This window comes from Alternaria novae-zelandiae (genome assembly GCF_023758075.1).
Source record: "Alternaria novae-zelandiae strain BMP 2774 chromosome Unknown scaffold_5, whole genome shotgun sequence".
Lineage (NCBI taxonomy): Eukaryota > Fungi > Ascomycota > Dothideomycetes > Pleosporales > Pleosporaceae > Alternaria > Alternaria novae-zelandiae.
In genome coordinates this window covers 389,238-403,432 of record NW_026056965.1, presented here as the reverse complement: position 1 = coordinate 403,432, position 14,195 = coordinate 389,238, and the positions used below count along the sequence as shown (strand labels likewise).

The 14,195-nt window shown below is 51.8% G+C and overlaps 5 protein-coding genes across 5 annotated transcripts; 3 read left to right on the top strand and 2 right to left on the bottom strand.

Annotated features, from left to right (window-relative positions):
* Positions 1 to 699: 699 nt before the first annotated feature.
* J4E88_003184 (uncharacterized protein) lies at positions 700 to 2,696 on the top strand (the record flags this gene model as incomplete). The annotated part of the gene is made up of 5 exons (XM_049396837.1): positions 700 to 1,150; positions 1,204 to 1,384; positions 1,432 to 1,798; positions 1,851 to 1,974; positions 2,035 to 2,696. 5 exons carry the CDS (start codon positions 700 to 702, stop codon positions 2,694 to 2,696), a joined length of 1,785 nt encoding a protein of 594 aa, XP_049257179.1.
* A 698-nt stretch (positions 2,697 to 3,394) lies between these two features.
* Positions 3,395 to 4,237, top strand: J4E88_003183 (uncharacterized protein; the record flags this gene model as incomplete). Its single annotated transcript, XM_049396836.1, has 2 exons — positions 3,395 to 3,734; positions 3,810 to 4,237. The coding sequence occupies 2 exons, from the start codon at positions 3,395 to 3,397 to the stop codon at positions 4,235 to 4,237; spliced, it is 768 nt and encodes a 255-aa protein (XP_049257178.1).
* A 1,696-nt stretch (positions 4,238 to 5,933) lies between these two features.
* Positions 5,934 to 7,004, top strand: J4E88_003182 (uncharacterized protein; the record flags this gene model as incomplete). The annotated part of the gene is made up of 1 exon (XM_049396835.1): positions 5,934 to 7,004. The coding sequence occupies one exon, from the start codon at positions 5,934 to 5,936 to the stop codon at positions 7,002 to 7,004; it is 1,071 nt and encodes a 356-aa protein (XP_049257177.1).
* Positions 7,005 to 8,415: 1,411 nt separating this feature from the next.
* J4E88_003181 (uncharacterized protein) lies at positions 8,416 to 10,144 on the bottom strand (the record flags this gene model as incomplete). Its single annotated transcript, XM_049396834.1, has 5 exons — positions 8,416 to 8,757; positions 8,833 to 9,189; positions 9,241 to 9,392; positions 9,485 to 9,737; positions 9,821 to 10,144. The coding sequence occupies 5 exons, from the start codon at positions 10,142 to 10,144 to the stop codon at positions 8,416 to 8,418; spliced, it is 1,428 nt and encodes a 475-aa protein (XP_049257176.1).
* Positions 10,145 to 11,496: 1,352 nt separating this feature from the next.
* Positions 11,497 to 12,608, bottom strand: J4E88_003180 (uncharacterized protein; the record flags this gene model as incomplete). Its single annotated transcript, XM_049396833.1, has 3 exons — positions 11,497 to 11,644; positions 11,698 to 12,312; positions 12,367 to 12,608. 3 exons carry the CDS (start codon positions 12,606 to 12,608, stop codon positions 11,497 to 11,499), a joined length of 1,005 nt encoding a protein of 334 aa, XP_049257175.1.
* Positions 12,609 to 14,195: the final 1,587 nt, after the last annotated feature.

The window sequence follows — 14,195 nt, the reverse complement described above, 5'->3', positions numbered from 1 at the left end:
CTTTGATCCCACGGCACTGATCAGAGGGATCAACTGTGATCGTCGGCCTAATTGGGTTTGCAATTCGTAGCCCGCGGGTGCAAGTCAAGGTCGGCGGCATCATATCGGTTATTCAACCTAGCAGCCGTCATGTTGGCATGTGCGAATCGTATCCAGCCACAAGCGGTTCTGCAAAACCTTGGGCGGAGACACCGAAAGTTGGAAAAGTGAGCCCGATAAGCCAGCCAGTCGCAATTGCTGTACAACCCGAGTATTTGCTTTTTCGGGGAAGAACCGAATGGAAGAGGCGTTGCTTTGCACGCTCATACCACGTGTAGGTGTATCTTTCCCCAGCAGTATGGTCAACAACCCGAAAGCTCACGGTGCGCTTAGTGGTTTTGCGCCGTGGAGGAAGCACGGCAGAGCACCAGCGCATGAGTTCGGATTAGGGAAGCCCTGATAGTAGTCCTAAAAAGGTCAATAACGCCACAGTCCGAGTGGTGCGACAGCGTTTCGATGCCGCGGAAACATGGGACCGTTGCGTAACTCGCTTTACGGTTGCGACACCCTCCACCCAGGTACTTGACTACTTTTCCGTCGAGAGGTGCGGCTAGCCTTGAGTGCTGGATAGCCTTCAGTCGATCATTCGCTCCCACCCCTTGAAAGATCGACTTATAGTGGCCCCGCTGCACTCCGCTAGACTCGCCGCTGTGATCAAACATGTTCGCAACCGACTTACCACTGGATCAAGAGGCGGAGTCTGTTGGAGCGCGGAGGGAGCGAAAGACCAAAGAGCGATCCATCAGGTCAAACTCCATCCATACTTCACGAACGTCCACTAGTTCCGCAAACTCTGGCTCTACCGACCGTGAGCAATGGTGGTCTTCAGGTCTGAAGAAAGCAAAGAGTATAAAACCCAGGATACTACGACCATCAACCGGACAAACCACAGATTCTCAGAGAACCGCGAAGACCGTGCCAGCCGAGTTGGACTTGACCCGCACGCACAAGCTCAAAGATCCCGCGCTGCACCCTAGCTGGACATACACAGGCACTATTCCTGCGAAACTTCCATCTGGTGATTCTCTGCATCCGCAACAGGATGAAGTACCGGAGCTGGAAGGTGAAAAGTCCTCTCGCAAGACAGACTCCACGAGATCGCGCGTCTCACGTAAGTCATTAAGCATCAGCGTACCACGATCGTGTGCTAAAGACATATTCCAGATGACCGAAAGCGCTCGGTGAGGACTCCGCCGGTAGTTGACAGCAGCGATGACGCAACGCAAGCAAGCCACGTCAGTCCTAGATCTTTTGTTACGAGCAGAACTCGTGCCAGTTCCGAGACCCCTGAAGATAGAAGTGCCCCGCCAATGTCAATGCCAGGAGCGAAGAGGGTTGACAGCGGGTAAGTAATGTTTCCACCAACGTCGGTCTTATGCTTATTGTCTGTAGGTGGCCACAGCCAGCTGAAACCGAAGCAATGCCCAAAGTTGAAGCACTCGAGCTGCATGACAGCTTCCAGGAGAAAGAACACGAAGACGCTAAGCATGTCTCAAAAGCGAGCGGTGGCGCAAATTCCGAGGTCTCCTGCAAGCCTCTCTCGCAATGGCAATGTCTCACTCCACGAGGGGTACCTTCGGAAATACAGTTGCAGTCGCGGTTGACCCCTAAGAAGGTTGCAGTCGCCCAGAATACCACACCGGACCTCGGCCGTTTTACACGATTTATCCGGAGAATGGAGGGAGCCGGTCCCAAAGTCATCCTGGACCGACTGAAGGAAGATTGGCAGTGGAGCACAGGCGGAGACGTTGATGAGGAGGTACGTGTCGTCGTTATAACTCTGCACAGACCTTTGCTAATAGTAGAAACAGTTGGTCCTCGAGAAACAATTGTGGCTGTTGACGGGGTTCCAAATGCAGAATTTGGGTCGGGAACGGACCCTGCCGAAGCCCGAGTGTAACACCGGGAGAATCCTTGAACTCTACGGTAATCTCTGTAAGTCCATGTTGTGCCCTTGCGTTACGCTGCTGTGCAATCTCTAACGGTCGATGTCAGCTGAGGTATACCAACTGTCGGCAATGCATCCGTCCCAAACAGTGCACTTCCTCACTACCAAACCCCAGCGACGTGTTCAGTTACCGGGCAACGTATCCTACTTGACAGTGCGCAAGCTTGGTGCTGTTCCACTGCCTTACCCAGAGGACTACTTCTCGCATATAAGAGCATCGACGTTGCCATCGCTGGTACCCTCTGCCATATTACCGGAACTGTTCAGCGAATGTCACAAGCTGCTCGCTACCGGTGGTTTCCTAGAGATCAGGATCATGGATGCTGCCCCGGTACGCAAGACTACCGGCCCATTGATGCGAACCTGGATCGAGGACAGACTCTCCGTCAATCTGGAGCGAGACTTCAGATGCTCAAAGCCATGTTCGCTGGTCCCCAGTTGGCTGACAGCTGCCGGATTCGAGATGCTCGTTCAGGAAGACAACCAGAGCATGACGCTACCGTGCGCTATCGACTCGGATACTGCCAATGTGAACGAAGAGCTTTCCATGATCATCGGCCGGGCCTTCTGGAAGGACATATGGGGTAGCTTCGTAGACGACGCCCAAGACGAACCGAAGTGGTGGTGGGAAGACGAAGAGATCGTTCAAGAATGTGTAAAGCGCCAAACCTTGCTCGAGTGCAGGACGATCTTTGCATACAAGCGATGAGCGCCGTACTTTGTGGCACCGTGGTTGATACAATGTAATAGTACTGAAGGTTTAGCGGGATGGAAATGGCGTTGGTGGAGATATGGGGCGTCTGTACGATAGGATACCCGACGCGTGTTGCTGTCACTACCGCTTACGATTATACCGCCTTTAGACCTGTAGTTAGATAGTGACGCATTTGGTACGCGTACATTGATGGTTGGATGTGCGAGCCGATCAATGGAGCCCTAGTTAATCCCTACCCCGCGCTACCCATATGGGTATTAGCGTCCTCACACGTGACAGCGTGCCTCCTGGGCATTATCGTACCTTGGTAATAATGGTTATTACTATCATCTTATTCTTTCTCATATCGAGTCGCAAAGGATGGAACCCGCTGTGCACCACCAGAAGTCGAAATCCGGTAGCCGCTTTGTTTCGCTCCGCCTCCCCCAACCGTCCGTGCCACGCCCTTCGTTTCAGCTGCAAGGTCCGCGACGCGTCGTAGCTACATGATCAGCACTATGTCGGCACAACCGAGACTTCTCCTGCACATCTCTTTCATTCCACAGTGCCTTCGGTCTGCTTCCCCTACAGGTTGATTAATACTTGCATCACTCCTTCATAATTTAGCGTAGCCCCTACACAATCGTGCGGAAATCTAGATCGGCCCCCGATCGATATATCCGAATTACGACCGCTGAACGACATCAGCAAACATGTTCAGTTCTCTAGGGACAAAGATAGCCCTCCGAAAAGCCGGACTGGGCGGTGTATCGCTACCAAAAACCGACGGCTTGTTTGGGAATGGCAACACGAAGAAAGGGAACACAAATGGCGCCGAGGGAGGAGACACAGGTTTCGCCAACCCATTCGCAAACGTACAATGGGGTGTACCAAAAGCCCTACAATCTTGGACGACACCTCCACCACCGCAGAACCCGGTGCGCAAGCCACCAAACATAGGAGACCGTGCACAAAGCCATCCCAAGTTACAATTTCCTACAGCCGATGGGCGGCCGACTATACTGCTGTTCCTGAGGTTTTGCGGATGTCCTTGTGAGTAATCATCATCCCAGAGGCTGTATTCGGATGCAACAGTAGAAGTTAGACATTTGCTAATAGCTGCAACAGTCTCAGAGAAACTCTTCCTCACGCTCCGAACCCTTGCGAACAAGCACACTTCCATCCACTTCGTCGCAATATCGCACTGCACACCTGCTGCAACTACAGAATGGGTCAAAAAACTCGGCGGGGCCTGGAATGTAGACGTAATAGTAGACCAAGACCGGGAACTATACGCGCTATGGGGTCTAGGCATAGCGACTTGGGGTCATGTTCTGCATCCCAGGAATGGCTACAACCAGGTCATGCTCAGGAAGAATGAGGGGGTCTGGGGTCAACTGGTTGGAGAAGGCGCATGTAGATGGCAGGTTGGAGGCTCATATTCGGTGGACGGGAGGGGTGTGGTGACATGGGGTGGACCGATGCAATCAGCAGACGAGGCGATACCATTCGAACACGGCGTGATGTCTCTTGGATATGGAGAGACGAGGATATAATGCCAAGGCACATATCGCAATTGGGGACCTCTTAGATGAGTACTCAGGCTGTCTGGATTCTACATGAGGGCATGATCGATGCACATGAACGCTCATCCAGATGGGAATGGTCTACATCTTTCTTGTACAGTATTTGCCGGCTTCGACTTGGCTCTTCCAGAAGAAAAGCGTACAGTCAACAATCGAAATAGTGACATACTTGGGCAAACATCTTAGGGTTTACATGACTACAAAATCAGCTGCGGTTTGTTGGACAGAATCTATTATCGGACTCTACTGAAGGCCATGACTGCTGCGCCTGAAGAAAGCGTCTCGGAACAGCTTCAAAATTGCCAACTCATCGCCGCATTGCGAGCTGAAGCGATTCGTGAGTAATGAATGGCCTATTATGCGAAGTAAACATAAACGGAACAGGACAGTTGACGTCTACACAGGACACATTACTGCCATATTCAGCCACGACTATCCCAATTACCACCATTTCGAAGTCCTGACTGGTGCAAAGACCATTGTCGACGATCAGGGCGAAATACGGGCTATTTACTGTACAAGAGCGCTAGTGTACCTAGATTCTGGTTGCAGCAAATGGCATTTGGTTGCTGAAGGTGAAAAGAGTTGTTACACACCTCTGAAGGCGATGGAGAACTTCCTCGGTGGGGCCATGGTCAGATTTGAGGAGGTAATAGGAAGTTGTTGCCATACGTCTAAACAATTGCGATACCTAATGGAGTGAACTAACTGTCATGTAGCCGAGCGAGAGGGAAGTACTATAAGGGAGTATAGTATAAGGGATTATAGTCCAGATTCGGATGAATATCAAGATCAAGCACATGATGCTTGGTAGAGACGAGGACACAATTCGTAGTTACGTTCTCGTTGCTATTTGCTGCGGATGCATCTTCAGCCGTGATAACTAGCACTATTAGCTGCATATGAGTGCCTATGACATATATTCCTCATGCGTGATCCCCAGGTGTTAGGTGTATTGGATCTGGCGTAGTTATCCTGCCAATGTGGGGTTCATACCAGCGTGGTGCAGCAACGGCGCCTTCGGAGCAGTCGCGTCCTCACCTTTCATCACCACACCACAACTTCGTACAGTCTGACTGCATCAGCTCATCAAACATGAGATATCGGAATAAGATTTTGAGAATGGCGCTGTAGCAGGGCGCGATACGCCAAATCAGGGAGACTTGACGACCTGTGGGTTTCCTGGACATTTCCTCCCCACCACAGGCGCTATCCACGGGTTATCATAACCACGGCGTTCTCATACAGACTATACAGTGAAGCAATGACATGATAATAAGTAGGGTATGGAATTTCGGAGAGGTGAGCTTGCTGGATTCAATCCGGAAACTTTCTCGGAGACATTCCGTCACTGCCCCTCTAATATTGATCGGGGACTTTACCTAAGATACTATGCGCCACACAGTCCCTTCTTTGCATATTTCCAAACAGTCTGTACCTTAATGGTGAGCATGTTGGACAACGAAATTGTATCGGAGCGTTATGCATCGGAGCTTTATGCCGCGGAGCTGGTGTTCGTGGTGTATAAAGCAGGCAAGTTCGACTGATCTCAAACACAACACCCACCGCAAGCTCACATCGTCTTTTACAGTCATACCCAGATACTCAGGACACCTCTTCTCCCTATACATTTGCCTCCACAGCAACATATTGAAGCCTCATCAAGATGGCGCTCCGATCTCGACCCCAGATATTCGACGTACTCATCATCGGCTCAGGTCCTGCAGGACTTAATGCGGCACTCACTTGCGCAAGGACACGCACCAAAGCCCTCGTATTCGACAACCAACAGTATCGCAACGAAGGTGTCACGCACATGCATACTGTAGCGTCCCGCGACCACTTCAACCCCAGAGAGTTCGGCCGCATAGCCCGTGAACAGATCGAATCCCGATACGATAGCGTATGGTTTCAATCCGCTACAATCACCCATGCATCGAAGAAACAACTGTCGTTGCCAGATCAGAAGGACTTGTACGATGGCTTCGAAGTCAAGGACAGTGAAGGCCACTCGTACGAGGGTAAGAAGATCATCCTGGCCACTGGTTCGAAGGATATCCTTCCTGACGTTCAAGGTTACAAGGAGAACTGGCCAGACCACATATACCAGTGTCTAGCTTGCGATGGCTACGAGCAACGAGGGAGTGCAGTCGGCATACTGGATTTCGACAATCCCGGATACGCACATATGGTCCAAATGGCAGTACCTCTCGAACCAGTCTCAATTACCTTGTTTACCAACGGACCCATCAAGAAGGAAGCGCCAATGCAAGACGCCTTGAAGCTCGCAAGGGCTTTCGGTGCAACGCTTGACGAGCGGAAGATCGTTCGCCTAGTCAACAACGGCCCCAGTCACACAGATGGCGTCACAATCCATTTTGAGACCGGAGAACCAGTCACTCTCGGTTTCCTCGTTCACAGACCTATTACGGTCAATCGCGCGCAACATCTCATCGAGCAGCTTGGCGTCGAGACAGTGGATCCAGCGATGGGCGGACACATCAAGATCGCAAACGCAATGTTCAACGAGACCAGTGTCAGAGGTGTGTTTGCAGGCGGTGATACTATGGTCATGATGAAGCAGGTTGCGATTTCCATGGCGGATGGACTCAAAGCTGCCGCAGGTGCAGGAATGCAGATTGCACAGGAGAAGGCTAAGGGTTTAGCCAAGGCTTTTGAAGAGAGGGAGGGTACGATCGAGGGAGAGAAAGATAAGGCGGAGGTGGCTTCGTACTAGAAGCGAGGGCTAAACAATAACCATAAGTTGAAGAGGGCCCGATCTTGTAGTCTTGGAAATCAGAGAGTGGCAGGTAGAATGGTCAAGTTGTAATAAAGTCGCTTCTCCGAAGGTGTAGAATATAGTTTCCCCTTGTGAATTCATAATGCATCAACCTAATGTCCAGATCTTGATCCAGTGGCTGGTCCGCACCCTGTACCTTCCATCGTATTGAGAGCAAGAGCAAGAGCATCCAGCGCACCATCCCTCACATGCCCTCGCTACCCATGACACTTGCCACGTTTCCCACGTTCGCCATGTTGTTACTCTCAGATACCCACATGTTTCCTCTCAGCCTTCTTCCACGTTAATTCTCGTACCGGAACCTTCCAACTCACTACAGAACCACTCTAATCATTCCAATCATGTTTATCCCGCAAATGGCCGACCTAAAAGCCCGCATCAATGACCTAATTATCAAAAGCACATCCATACCTTCCTCCTCTTCCGAAACTTCTACCTCCGCAAGCAACAATGCCTGCAAAGAACCGGCGCCCCCGCCAAAATACGCCATCAAGAAACCATCGATACGCCTCTTTCCCGAGACACAAGCGCCACTGCCGATGATCAATGTCGTAACAAAGCACAGTCACGCGTTCAATAGCTCGAAAGCAGCCGGACTAGATAAACTGGAGCAATTGCAATTCGCTGAAGCAGTCAAAGGGTGGATCATCGGTACGTGAGCACGTAGTATCATCTACAGGTCTGCCCCAAATGTAACAAAAGAATGAAACATGAGGCATGTCGAGAACCATGAACCGACCAGCTAACAAGCCATCGGCAACTAGAAACTGCACCTCTTCTCATCACAGAAAGCTCCAACAACACTACTTGCTACAAGGTCATCTTCACCGCAAGGAAAGCACGTACAGAGATGCACACAGCCCTTAGGTCAGTAACATCTACCACCCTCCACACCGCGAAACTATTCGCCGTCACACCAACTACATCCGGGAATAGCTGGAGGCTTCTTGAGCAAAGCCACGAAATGGATACCCTGGTCGATGCGATAGACCACCTGTGGGACAAAGCTATGCATAGGGTGGGCCTTTCGACTGGTAAGTCTCTCATATTTGTCTTTGTAGGGAGTGTGGGACGTCGAGTGCTGATACCTGGGCAATTGGTAGGTGTGATGGAAATTGGCGCGGTGGTGAAGGAGGGTAAGATGACAAGGGAAAGAGAGGAGAAGATTGAGAGGAAGAGTGTGGGGTGGTAAACCAAGCTAAGCTTTGGCGTGTATGGATTTATTAGCCCGGAGATAGCCAAAGTTGTTTATTCCGCAAAGCATGTCAGCAGTTTCCTTGCACATGTAAACTCCGTTACACAGCAAACAAATCTAGAACCTACAATCCTCCCAACACCCTCAAATATCTCACTCCTCCTTCTTATGTATCCTCGGTAGACCCAACCAAAGCAGTAGAATCACGCCCAACAGCGCCAGAATAATCGGCTGTAGCACCTGTACACCCTTGGCTTGTGCGATAGCTCCAACCGCGAAAGGGAAGATGGCAGCGCCACTTCCGCCGAAAGCCGCCGCGAAGCCAATAGCGCCGACGTGTAGGTGACGCGGTAAGAGCTTGGTAGCTGCGACGACTACAGCCGGGAACAAGGGACCGAGAAAGAAGCCCTGGAGGGCTACGGCGACGGCCGAGACATAGAATTGGGGTACGAGCCAGAAGATGAGTTCGAGGGCCATTGTGAGGGGGAGGTAGATCTGATGCATCCGAATTAGTGCATGTCAGACAAGAAAGAAGGAAGGAAGGAATGGAGAAACCAGAAACAAACTCACAGTAATAGCCAACTTCTCCCCCAACCTCGGCGTAACAAACCCGAGCACAATCCTCCCCACCGTAATCCCCATCCAAAACCCCGTCGCCACCATGCCACTCGCAAACTCCTCTCCATCCCTCACTTCAAGCATAAACTTGACAATCCAGCCACCTAGCGCAACTTCAATACCCACGTACCCGAGTAGGAAGAGTGCGCAGAGCCACGTGACGCGTGCGTGGGGCAGACGGATAAGCGCTTCTTTCATGCGGTTGTCTTTCGTGCCGCTGGTGCGCGGGTTGGCTGCGCGGAATGCGGCGCCGGTTTCGCGCCAGAAGGCGGTTGTTGAGGTGGCGAGCTCGATGGCTGCCATTGCGATCTGCGAGTGTTAGATGGAGGGGTAGAGGAGGGATGAGGGAAGGGAAAGTACCATGACGTAGTAGAAGGTGTACCAGGGTAGTCTGCTTCCTTTTGTGATCATAGTCGTTGCTATTAAGGGGGATAGCACGGCGCCTACGCCGTAGAATGCGTGGAGGAAACCGAGAACTTCGTTTGGGTTCGCCATGTTGCCGATCCAGGCATCTGTGAGTTGTATTGTCAGTCGAAATTTTCCGTCTTTCTGTTCTTCACCTTCTCTTTTATCGGAACAGAGAAGAAGAGATTAGGATACTCACTCCACGCCGCATCAGCAAGTCCATTCCCGAACCCAGCCAACATGAAAATAATAACGAGGACCGGATACGGAGGGTGTACCGCAATAACGATGTACGCGATGAGATGGCACGTCGGCGCTATAACCGCAACGCCTCTCTGGCCGAACTTGAGATGGATGCTGTTGTTCAATAACGCGGAAGCTGTGTAGCCGACGAGTGGAGACAAGAATACTAGCGATATGACGACGAAAGTCAGACCGTAGTATTCTTGCAACTGAAATCGTTTGTTAGCACGCGCTTCTTTCCCCCTTCTCAAGAGTCGCGACTTCTACACTCAGAAGAACGACGTTGACTTACATAAGGAATCAAAGCACCATACGCCGCATCATTACTCCCCATAACGACAAAACTCCAAAACGCCGCCATAGTCTTGAATAAATTCGATCGTGGATGGTTCCATCGTTCCAATTTGGCTGGCGCTTGTGTCGTTGGCGACGGTAAATTCTCTATCGGATCGCTTTCCCTGGCACCTTTCGTATCCGAGAGTCGCAGGCCGCCTGTACTGCTCGAACTAGCGATCTGTGCATCTTGAGGTTTGGAGATATAGCTCGATACGTCTTGGAGTTCGATGGGCTGCTCGAGGCAAGTTGACGAGGTGCCGTTTTGGTGGTGCAGTGCCATTGTTTGGGTTGTTGAGATGGCGACGGTTGACAGACTAGTTGCGACCTACTGTCAATCCAAGGGACGGCGTGGATGAAGAAGAAGTTCGATGTCGAAGCTTTGGAGTCAGAGGGATATAAAGCCAAGAGTAGCGGTAAAAGTAAAAAGGGCTGACGAGAGATACGCGCAGATACGAGCTTGACCCAACTCCTCCAAAGGCAGGTAGGTATGACGTTTTCCACCCTCAAGCTCAACAACCTCAATACCAAGAAGGGCGCACGACAAGACAACCACCACTCGACGAGGCCTTTATATCACTAATCTCAACTTCAGGCCCATAACCTCGCAGTCTCGCAACTATTACTTAAAGCAGCCGAAAACTGCGAGCAACCACTCCATCTAGACCATATCTTTTTAGCCACCGCCGACGTTCTCTAGCACACGCGCACAAGGCGGGGAATGGGTGGGATCCCCACACTTTGCAGCCGGTCCGACATACGGCTAATCAGCAACGAGGTGGCTGGTGGATCGAACTGCCCGGGTGGCTAAAAAGGGAAGGGGACGGTTGATCTTCGGAAGGTGCGAACTTTCCGTGAGTAAACCGCCGCTAGCTATCTTGAAATTACTACAGTACAACTACGGCCATAACTAAAGCCTAGAGATCTGGTAGAGAGATGGATTATGACACCGCAACTTCGAAAACGTACACATGCGTTTGAATGTCACGGCGTGTTATTAATCACATTGTTACGGACCAACTCAAACCCGAATAAGACATCGCACCAAACCCAAAGCGTCGACAAAATGCGAGGACGCTGAAACCAACACAGTCACAGTCGCAAGACAACTTAGTCGCGTCACTCTACGTCGCAATCCACGTCGCAAAAAGACTGTGACATGTCACTTGTATCAACCGCAGTTCCAGATGTGAAAATCGTTAATCGTTCTCATTTCATGCTATACCCTGCTATTATTACCTCCGTTTCTGAGCGCGATTCGCGGAATCGACGCTCACCCGTTACCATGCCATCCTCCATGCTGGGGGTATCCTGTTGTCTCTTCTCTCTCGTGCTCTCTGTCTCTCTCTACAACTGTCCACCATTGACCACATGCTGAAAAGGAAAGAAAATGGATAGGAAAAAAACCGTTCTTGAGATCAACGCTTGTATTTCAACGACTGTGAGGAAAGGTAAATCGTCCATATACACATACTCGCTTTCGACAGTCGCGCCCTTCGCTCCTGTAATGCTTCTGCTCGCCCACTGGCCCCTTGGTCGTTCAGCCCTTGTCTTTTCTCTTTTTGGAAATGATGATAATGAAATGGGAAAGACAATGCGTTCTGAAAGTTCGTCTCGTCATGTGGGTGAAGACGTCTATGAGGGCTGGATGACGGAGGGACCGGCAAGGACCTCGGCATCGGCAACGGACTCGCTCTTGGTGATCATCATGTAGACTTCTCCCTGGAGGCCCTGGGGAACCATGCAGTTGCCATCGGCGATCTTGGTGAATTGGTTGCCGCCACTGTGAGATGTTAGATTGCGGTTCATCGTAAAGGAGTGTGTGGAGTGACTTACGGTCCGACGAAAGCGCAGAAAGAGGCACCGGCAGGCTGAGCGGGGTCGGCAAGCTTCAAGTTCTGGCCAACGGTAGCCTTCTCGGGGTTCTGGAGAGCGATGGCAGGGAAGGCCTGGATGTTGAGGTTGGAGCCTTCGGGGCAGGACTTGATGAACTGGGCGGCGAGGGTGAAGACGGCGCGGGGTTGGAGAGCAGTGTCGAAAGCGGCGGGGACGGGCTCGGCGCCGGATGCGATGCGGATGAAAGCCTGGTGACGGGCCTCGACAGTGACGATGGAACCAGCGGCGGACAGGATGTCGGAAGAGTTGACGAGGGGAGCGGCACCGAGGTAAGCAGAGACACCGACGGCCTCAAGGACACGGGCAGTCTTGACCATGGAGTCGGCGCTGGTAAGGGCGGCGTCGAAGTTGTATTGGCATGGCTCGACGGGCTTTGCGCCGGCTCCTGCAATGGCGGATTGGAGAGTAGTGACGTGGGTGGCCTCAGTCTGTCCAACACCCATGAGGGACTTGACCTGACCTTCACTCAGACCGAGAGCCATGAAGTCGGACATGGAGAACTTGGCGAAACCCTGCTTGTAGTATTCCGATTCGAGATGCTCGGCGGTCAGGGCGCTGCAGTGACTGTTAGATCCAGCTCATTGTGATCGTTGATCCAAAGCTACTTACAAGTTGAGGATGTCGACATCGCTCAACATTCCTGCTGCGGCCGGTGCAGCTGCAGCCGGTGATGCGGCGGCAGCCTCGCTACCTCCAGCGGTCTCAGTGATGGCAGCTGGCGCAGAGGAGGTGGCAGAAGCGGCAGCGCTCGACATGGAAGCCATCTCTTGACGGGCGTAGTTTGCGGGGGCGGCAGCCACGAGAGGCGCCAGGGCAACGAGGCCCTTGAGGATGGTTGATACGCTAGGCATGTTGGTTGAATTAGGTTTGTTGGATTGTTTTCGAGTAGACAAGTTCGTAAAGAGAGACCGCCAGCAAAGACTTGCTTTGAATTCGATTATTAAAAATTGTCTAAAGTCCAACCAGGGACTGAAAGAAGGTAAACCGTAAGGAATGTGGTTGATTATTAGGTAGGAAGGTAGAAGAAGCTCGTTGATGATCCAACTGAAAACGAGTATGGAAACAAGGTGGGCGGCCAATGGACCTTATACAAGCAGCTGCAACTCCTGGGCACCATCTGAGACGCCATCTTAAAATTCGGAGTACGGATGTTGACCATGTGGCGGACGACTGCCTCCCGCTGGCGCACTGGCCTCCATACTGGATCCGTGACCCTACAAGCTTCAAAGCTTGGCAAATCGACCCATTGATCGTCCAGGAACTGCTCGCTAGCAGTGTAGCAACCGCTGAGGAAGCCCGGCTTGTGGCGATGGGGCTCGTGGTGCCGGCATGTGATGTAGCAGGTCCGGGGCCCTGCGACGCGAAACGGCTATCATGAAACCCTACAAGTGCCAACGCGTGCGCGGAGGCAGTAGAGCCGCCCTCGAGAAAACCTGGGTACCGTAATAGTGCATGGCGATTAATGGCGGTATTCTGACTTTCCGACCGGATCCGTGAGGTGGCTCACCATCTGAGGCTTGAAGCAGTCGGGCTCCTCATCTGTCATGACGCTGGTGGGGTGTGTTTCCAGCAGCGAAGAGCTAGCGAAACGTTTCAACATCAAGCTACTGGCCGTATTTCATAGCGCAGTCATGATTGTAAATACTTCTATAAGGGTATCGTGGTGTCGTGAGCGCTTGCGTGTTGCGCCGAGAGAACCCCAGATGGGTTGAGAGGTTAAGAGGGATGGATTATCGGGTGGCTGATGCACCCAAAACGTCTTCACGTTGCCAAGCCTCATGGAGAACCACTGCTATTTCGGCTGCGGTTCAGGCCGTCAGGCTCTCGTTCGCTACAGCAAACACATGCAGGTACACAGACCGCCTCTGACAGGGGATGGGAAGTCGCAGATCCGCTGGTCAAGATTCGGATTGCACGGCATCGACCTGATGCTGTATAGCGCGGCTTGTCACATTCGATCATGCCGAGGAGAGGTCACGATTCGGTATGTTTCCACCTCAAACCAACCAATCTTTGTCTGAGGCCGCGTTTCCAATGTAGTAATCAGGATGTCAATGAGGGGGCACACTATTGCTCACTTCGTTGCCTTGTCGCCTTGTACGGCTCTTGAGCAGCCTTATCCAGGCCTGAACGAGATGTGGGGAGTGGGTGTCAATGCAGGCGGGTACCAAAAGAAACCAAAGTGAACTATGCATGGCCAGAGGCGCTCTCGCAGGGATAAACACATTACTGTACTACGGAAAATTACTGTGTATAAGAGCTGCAACGATATATCGCGACTGCCGATATCGTCGTCGCATACAAATAAACAATACACAGATCACCGTTCATCTCCTCCTGCACAACCTAGTATGTATCCTCCATTCAATTTTCTATACCAAGTCGACATAAGCTACCGAAAAGGCCGGATACCAGGTCGGACTGAGCGAGACGTCTCA